The 8,683-nt window shown below is 41.9% G+C and overlaps 1 protein-coding gene across 1 annotated transcript; it reads left to right on the top strand.

The window, feature by feature from the left end:
- The first annotated feature begins 3,267 nt into the window (after positions 1–3,267).
- bhmt (betaine-homocysteine methyltransferase) lies at positions 3,268–6,456 on the top strand. The gene is made up of 8 exons (XM_070850642.1): positions 3,268–3,357; positions 3,530–3,662; positions 3,757–3,869; positions 4,041–4,232; positions 4,583–4,730; positions 5,392–5,574; positions 5,669–5,897; positions 5,979–6,456. Exons 1-8 carry the CDS (start codon positions 3,340–3,342, stop codon positions 6,157–6,159), a joined length of 1,197 nt encoding a protein of 398 aa, XP_070706743.1. The 5' UTR covers positions 3,268–3,339; the 3' UTR covers positions 6,160–6,456.
- Positions 6,457–8,683: the final 2,227 nt, after the last annotated feature.

The following is an 8,683-nucleotide window of genomic DNA, read 5'->3' as shown; positions in this document are numbered from 1 at the left end:
GGAAATATTGCTACAACTAAACTTAACTGCCTGAGTAAATGAACTTAGTTAGAGACGGTCTAACATTTACAATCTGCATCAAACTTTCTGCAAATCAAAATAATTTCACACAAAACCATAAATGTACCAAATCTAATGCCAATGCAGCCGATAGCTGCTGACATATTTCAGACTCACATGTAATCCATAATAAACACCAGCCCAAATACAAACACCCTGTTCATTTATGTTGCTTGTATTAATAAACGTTCATGAAACAACAACCCTCCACGTGTTATTAGTGTCTGGATCATATAACTTGTGTACATTGCAAACTTCAGTCAAAAGAATTGGCCTGTTGGATCCAGTCTGAAGAATCCATACACAAACATTTATCTTTGAGGGGTCCTTGAGCCTTTTTTATTGCAACACGGCCTCTAACCCACCTGGAACAACCACGACAGGTTTGAACTGGACGATAAAACTAAATCAGATATTTCTGCCCCGGTGTGAATGTGTGAGCTGCTGTTTGGAATCTTTTGGGCGACTTATGGAGAGTAAAGCAAACTTGGAGTTGATAAATTTGTCAGCAAACACGGCGCAGTAGGCTGAACTACACACAGTTACACAACAACATGGTGTTTAAAGGCTGCAGCATGTTTGACTGTTTGTCTCAAGGCAAAACTTTCCTGTGTTTATTTGTAGTCAATAGCAGTTCTTACCCGGCATCAGCTTTCAGATCAGATTACTGTACTGCTTCATAACAGCTCCATGAAAATGTGCAGACATTCATCGTCCCCTGAGGATTAATCCCAAACACTTTGGTGACCCTCTGACTTTCCTCTAGTGCCACCATGAGGTTGACATTTCTGGCTCAGATTAAAATATCTTGGATAAATTGTAATGATCTTGGCGACCCTCTGACTCTTCCTGTCGTGCCACCAACAAGTTAAACATTTCATAGACGCAGTGAAATATCTCTCCAGCCAGTAAATGGACTGATACAAACATTTATACAGACATGAGGATGAATCCCACATGACTTTTCCTGTCGTGCCATCATGAGATTCTTATTTCTGGCTCCAGCTCCCCTGATGGATAAGCGGTATAGATAATGGCTGGATGGATGGATTCATATTTCTGGTCTGATTCTTTCAGGGTTTCACACTCTGACGTTCCTCGGTTCACTAAGGACAGCCTTCTCAAGCCCTCGGACATATTCTCTTTCACACCACTGGTTGCCTGGACTCTGTCTGTTGTGTTGATCCTCACTGGGCTGCCTCCACCATGCTAATCTGGACTGAGAGTGAGCTGTCTGGATTATTGTAAACATCACGTCGTGTCTCTCTACTTCTCTGTGTGGCTCAGCCTGTGACGGTTCAGTTATTGCACATATTGTTGTGATAAGAACTTGTGGTGGATTAGACGGGATGATAATGAAAAAGGCCTTGCATACATTATAAACTCAAACAGGTGATCTTAATTCTTTTGTTGGATTAGACTACTACTGTGTGCAGACTCTTCTTGATTGACATGTTTTTTTTCACAATATCAGCCAATTTCTTGTCACACATTATTTGTTCTGCTCTGTTTTCCGGCTGCATGCTAACTCTCAGTCCTGCTCTGAGGAAATCACTTTACCACCTTACCTCCTCTGCACATCTGCTCCCACTTGCTCTCATCAGCCCTGCAGCACATAAACCCACTGAATGGACTTCTTCACATCAGCCTGACCCCTTTTTGGATTGGTTTGCCTGCGTGGGATTTTTTTCTTTCTTTTTTTATTGATAATAAACCACAATCGTGATCATTTTTCCATCCTGCTTGTCTCTGTGTTGTTCATCTGGGTTCAAACTGTTGACCAGCCTGGTCTAGCTAGAAAAACATGTGTACGTGTGCAGGGACTTTAAGTTAATGTTTTCGACAGGATTAATTTCTAAGATGAAGAAACTAAATTTGAAAAATATCAAATATGGCTTTGAATTAGACTTTCAACAATGGGTTTAGTCTCTTGAGTAACCAGGTTGATTCACTATGTGCTGTGGGGCTGATGATGGGCTAATGGGGGACAGGTGTGCTGGGAGGGGTGGGCCCAGGTTAGTGGCATAAATGGGAAACTATGAGGACAACTGGTGGACAGGTGAGGAATGACAAAGTCTGGAGGGGCCCTGAAAGTGAGAGGACTTGTGATATTATTGTGATATCTGTGCCAAAGTAGGGTCACCAGACAAATGTGAGAAGTCCTGACTACACAGAAATGGAAAGAAGAACAAATATTTCTATATTTTTCTGTCTCTTTCTTCTCACCAGTGCTTTTGATTGTGAGTTTCTGGATACTTTTACGCCTCAAGACCTGAGGACGTACTGTAGTGTCACAAACCACAGCCCTCCTCTAGCACACTTTATCCTTTTGCAGTGACTGCTTAGAGAAATAACTTTCCAAGTGTTGAGAGACCCCCCCTCCCTCCACTGTTCTCACCCCACTACATGAAAACAGTGTACAAATATTGCTAAAGTTAGTAGTTAAGTTAAAGTTAGTGGATTGATTAGTCAACAGAAAATGAATAAAAAATACATTTAAAATAAAAGTGTTGTGCAACTATTTTGTGCAGTCATTTTAAAGGAATTATAGATGCATTTTTTTGGTCTGATGTTACAAAATTGGATCTATCAAGAATCTATGAATATGCACATTTCTTTCTGCACAGGCATCATTCTGCAGAGTGAAGCTTTGAATGCGGGAACTATTTTCTAGTACAGCTGGTTGAGTTAACAGTTACAAATCCTGCCAAACCTGTTCAGATTGTAACTTACTACTCTACAGTATGTACCTGCCTCCTATCAGGTCAGGGCTTGTAAAACAAACAAAATAACAAACAAAATAATTTTCATTTACAGCATTATGGCTTCAGCCCCACAGAACATTCACAGGCCTTTAAGGGTGATGATGATTTAAAAGCACTTATCTGTGTATCACCTGGATTTTTCTCTGTTTTGCATGACATGACTCAACTTTTCAGAGAAGTTGAATCATGCAGACAAAAGTATCCAAAGACCAAAGCGACACCAAACACCAAATCATCAAACTGACTTATTCTGCAAAACGTCTCAAAACATCAATAACGGTGCACGAGTGCTGCATTTCTGCTGTATCATGAACAATAGGTTGTCTTAAGCAAACTTACCACAAAAAAAAAAAAAAAAGATCTATGCAAGAGGCAGGCGGTTCTATGGGTGACATCAGGAGCACCACACCCTCCTCGGATTATAAATGCAGCATGGATCCCTGCACAAAGCCCTTTCCAAACTCAGAAGGACGCTGCAGCTGAGAAGAGAGGGCCAGTCACTTCTGCAACAATCATGGCACCAGCAAAGAAGGCAAGTCCTCACACCGACATGACTAAATGACTTCACTACACGGAAGTGATGTTTGTAGTTTGACACTCAGACTTCAGCTGCTGGTGCCACTTTTTGTTTTGCATGCTGTCACCCTCCACATGGTTTAGTATCAAACTTTTGACGCACTGGGTTGCGCTCTGCTTTAATTCAGGGTATTCTGGAGCGTCTGGATGCAGGAGAGATTGTTATCGGAGACGGAGGCTTTGTCTTCGCCCTTGAGAAGAGAGGCTACGTGAAAGCAGGACCGTGGACACCTGAGTCTGCCGCCGAGCACCCTGAAGCAGGTACTACTTTCTGTCTGTCTTTTAAGATGTCCTCAGCTTTGACTCCAGTTCTGAGGCGGGTCAACGTGCTGAAGCAGCCGTCTCGATGTTTCAGTGCGGCAGCTGCACCGGGAGTTCCTGAGAGCAGGCTCCAATGTCATGCAGACGTTCACTTTCTATGCAAGCGATGACAAACTGGAGAACAGGGGCAACATGCAGCGCTTCACTGTGAGTACAGCGGGGTTTGGCTCTGCAGCTGCTCTCGGGCCTCATGCACAGGGGATGGCAGCAGGGCTGGCATGAGACCAAATGCCAAACCCTCTGCAGAAGCATGGGTGTGAGGGTTTGTGGTGTCTTGACATGCAGACTAAACCAGCTTGTCTTGTGTCTGATCCGCAGGGGGAGCAGATCAACGAAGCGGCCTGTGACCTGGCCAGGGAAGTAGCCAGTGAGGGTGATGCTCTGGTGGCCGGAGGAGTCTCCCAGACCCCCTCTTACCTCAGCTGCAAGAGCCAGGATGATGTCAAGGCCATCTTCAAGAAACAGATCGACGTCTTTGTCAAGAAAAGTGTGGACTTCTTGATTGCTGAGGTATATAGTGAAGACTGATGATGCCCCCCTGACCCCCAGATCAAAACTGATGAGTTGTACATGAGAAAAGTGCCAACATTTCTTTCAGCTCTGATTTTCTCTCCAGCAACAGCTGAATGTAAATATGTGGCTTTCTAAGCTGCAATATCCTCAATGTTCACAATCTAGTCATGATTTGGTGCTAAGCAGGTAGTTTTAGAAAACCCTACTGTGGCAGAGAATCAAAATAAATGGTTAGAAAGATATTAATTTATAGCAGCTTTAAAATGGGGCTGTAATTTGAGATTGGGTAAAGTGTGAGTTTAAAAGATTAACAAGTGAATTTTCTTTTCTATTATTGAACATTGCAGTACTTTGAGCATGTGGAAGAGGCTGAGTGGGCGGTGCAGGTGTTGAAGTCCACCGGGATGCCTGTGGCTGCAACTCTGTGTATCGGACCTGAAGGAGACCTGAATGGAGTCAGCCCTGGAGACTGTGCCGTCAGACTGGTCAAGGCTGGTACGACAACATCTTAATTCAAATAAAGAATAAGAAAAAATATTGCCCTGTGCACCTCCAAATAGCTTTAACAAGCTGAACGTTATAACCTTGAGGAAAGGAGGCTTGAATGCAGGACTGGTTGTATCTAGGTGGACCAAAAAATGGCAACTGAAGTTGTGTGAAATCTGAAGTTTTCTGAGCAATTCAGAAGTCGCCCACCGACAATAAAGGGAAATTGTTTCCCCTTTAAGTCTGACCAGCTGAGGTCAAGAGATCCTGTATTTCCTAGTGTGTTGGACACTATATTCCATAATGTATGTAATCTCGGTCTAAAGGGCTCAGTTTGTGTCAGGCTTCCTGTAATTAATTTATGGTAGAGGAAGGTACAATTCCACTCCTGAAGTCTGTATGTCCATCCACTGTCTATCCTGCTTATCCTTAAACCCAGGGAAAACCCACACAAGCATGGGGGGGGGGTACCTTCATGCTGTGAGGCAACTGTGCAAACTACTGCAGCACTGTGCTGACTTTGGCGCCACCCAGTGGACGTATGAAGAAACGACAGCAGACACTTCAGCTCACTGCTGCCTCTGCTCTTCGGCCCTCTGTGGCCAATCTGGAAACACAACATACTGCACCAGTTTTCCCTTTTAAAGTTTTGTACCTTTCCTCTTCATAGGAGCTCAGATTGTGGGCATCAACTGCCACTTTGACCCGGAGACGTGTGTGAAGACTGTGAAGCTGATGAAGGAGGGTGTGGAGAAGGCTGGACTGAAGGCTCACTACATGTGCCAGCCACTGGCTTATCACACTCCTGACTGCAACTGCCAGGGTTTCATTGATCTGCCAGAGTTTCCCTTCAGTACGTATGCACACTTAAAGCTGATGCTGCTCATTTAATCCCTCAATCCAAACGTCGACATAGATGATCCTCACAACTGTGTGTTCTCCGACAGGCCTGGAGCCGAGGATCCTGACCAGGTGGGACATGCAGAAATACGCCCGGGATGCATATGACGCTGGCATTCGTTACATCGGCGGCTGCTGTGGGTTTGAGCCCTATCACATCCGTGCCCTGGCTGAGGAGCTGGAACCTGAGAGGGGTTTCCTGCCTGCTGGCTCTGACAAACATGGCAAATGGGGCAGTGGCCTGGAGATGCACACAAAGCCTTGGGTCCGAGCCAGGTACAGTTTTCTTTCTTCTTTCCTCATCTTTTTACAAAAAGTCTCCCCAGTTTGATTAAAAGTCTCTTCTCCCCCACATAGGGCTCGTCGTGACTACTGGGAGAAGCTGAAGCCTGGGTCTGGCCGTCCCTTCTGCCCCTCGATGTCCTCGCCCGATGGCTGGGGTGTCACCAAAGGCCACGCTGACCTGATGCAGCAGAAGGAGGCCACCAGCCAGGAGCAGCTCAAGGCTCTGTTCAGCAAGGCCAACAAGAGCCACTGAGCGCCCCGCCGAGGTGTCTGTTTGTGGCGCACTCCGTCCCTTTAGTTTACATACCAAAAAGATGAAGTTCTTTCTGTCTTTTTAGGACCATTTTTACTCTGACTGTTACCATGCTGACACTTTGAATTAGACTTTCAGCCTTAATCAACAATGTGCACTTAGTGAGCTTTGAAATCTACTGTGACTACAAAATGTCAAGAGCAGCTGTGAATGCACACGTAATGTCAAACACTCCAGGAGCTGAATGTTGTCTTACAAAAGAATTGAAGGCTTTATGGCAATAAATTTGTGATTGAATCTGGTGTGTGAGTGGGTTTTGTCCTCTTTAAACTGAGTCAAATGTGACTTGTGTTTTAGCGGAATCTCTTTCCAGTAGCTAATTGCATTTATTCAACTTTGACTTGACTGTTTCTGATCAGATTAAATGTTCCTCCATGGCTTCTTAAGAAACAATTTAACTCTTTGATTTGCTGGAAAATGTACAAAGCTGAAAATTAGCTGTTTTCCTGAACTTGTGAAAAGTTTTTAGTGGTTCAAACATGATCTAATGGACCTTGTTGCATTTTTAGTTTAAACTATCAGAGTGTGTGTATATGACAAGACTTAAAACTGTCTCAACCTCGAGCATGTACCACTGTAAAATGCAACATACACATTAATCCAAAGACATCAAATGAAACAGTAAAACACTGTAGTATGAGCATTAGTTTTGATAACTCATATAATTTTTGCTGATAACTTGAACAACATTTTGGATGCTGAACTTTGACCTGTAGTGGAGTATTTTCTACTTTCACTTAAGTATCATACTTCTGAAAATCTGTTTCAGTTGCATGTAAGAACCCAACAGAGGTCAATGTACTTTTCATAAGTTGGTTCACTGCTAAAGTCTGCAATTATTTCTCATTTGGGATCTAAAAAATGTCAATTGTGTTAATCTTTTGCTCTGCTTTACAAACAAGACAGACTTGACAAGATGTGCTGCTGCCATCTAGTGTCCAGAAACATTTCCTAAACAGTGGATACTACAGTACACTTTCACTACTGGGATTTTATTCCAGTGACCACATTTAGGTTCTTAAATTATGTCCAGATATTGTACTGCTCTTATTTTCATACCAGAGAACAGTTAAAGCTGTGGTTTACTTGTTTTCTTAAGCGAGACGTCTGAAGGGAATTGTGACTTCCTGTGTTTATTCAGCTGACGTATTATGTCCACAGAGTTATGTGGAGATGTTAGGATGTGGTATTACCCCACTTTGGATATAATGTGTGACCTTCACCCAGTGAACCATATTTAAAATCTTTTCCAAGTCACCTTTCAGCACGCTTCTTAACCACCAGAAGTCCCAAAACAAAGGCAGGAAACATGTTAACAATTACATTTTTGTTACCAAATATAACTATTTGAGTGTTTTTCTGTTCCAGGAGTTCCTATATATATATATATATATATATATATATATATATATATATATATATATATATATATATATATATATTAATCTCCATGCTAACTTCCTGTGAAGATTCTACATAAAGGTTTTATCTCCTTTTAAATATACTTTTGTGGGTGTAAAAAAATATATAATATAATATAACATGATATGATGTAATATAATATATAATATAAGATAAATCTGGATTTGTTTATGTTAAATGTCTTTTGTCCCAGTCGTGTTGCCGTACAGCGTCCGGCCGTCGACACGTTCTCTGCGCACTTGCGTCATGGATTTGCCCACGTGCAGATGTTTATGCTCCTCGTGCACGTTTGGCAGAGACAGAAAAGCCCGAAACAAGCAGAGCAAAGAGAGAGTGGAGGAAAATATCAGAATATGTCCGATAACAACATTAAAGTATTGATTGAGAGAACTGATTAATGCTGATTGTCTTCCTGTCGTCTGCGTTAATCAGCTCTTCTGATAAAGGGACTATAATGCTGCCTTCAGGGTAAATGGGAAAAATCATAGACTGTCAGTGCAGGACTAAGAGTTTTTAAAAAAACTGATTCAAATTCTAAGCTCTGGGTTTTGATAACAATAAATTGAATATTATTAAATATTGTTTAGTTGTTTAGTGAAATAAATTAATGCCAAACAAGCAACTTTAAATAAGTTTATGCTTTTTTTTGTGGTTGTAGTGTTTGTTTTTTCACATTACTGTGATATTTGTCTAAATGTGGAGGGTCTGTGCCACTTTGTGATCATTTTACATTTCTCATTTTGCATCTCTTTTCAGTGGTTTTATGTCACTTTTTGGATGTTTTATGTCTCTTTGTGGTCATTTCCTGTTATTTTGTGGTCAGTTTACTTTTACTTGTGTCACTTTGTCACTTTGGGGCCTTTGTATGTAAACTTGTGGTGTTTTTTGTCTCTTTGTTGTTGTTTTGTGTTGAGGTGTTTTATATCTCTTTGTGGGGTTTACCATTACATCGTGATCACTTTGCATCTCTTTGTGCTTATTTTGCTTTTTATTTTTGTTGTCAATTTGTAGTAGGTTTGCTTCACTTTCTGGAGGTTTAACA

The sequence above is a fragment of the Pempheris klunzingeri genome, chromosome 19, assembly GCF_042242105.1.
Source record: "Pempheris klunzingeri isolate RE-2024b chromosome 19, fPemKlu1.hap1, whole genome shotgun sequence".
Classification (NCBI taxonomy): Eukaryota; Metazoa; Chordata; class Actinopteri; order Acropomatiformes; family Pempheridae; genus Pempheris; species Pempheris klunzingeri.
The sequence above is the reverse complement of the archived record's forward strand: the minus strand, read 5'-3'. Positions and strand labels throughout refer to the sequence as shown.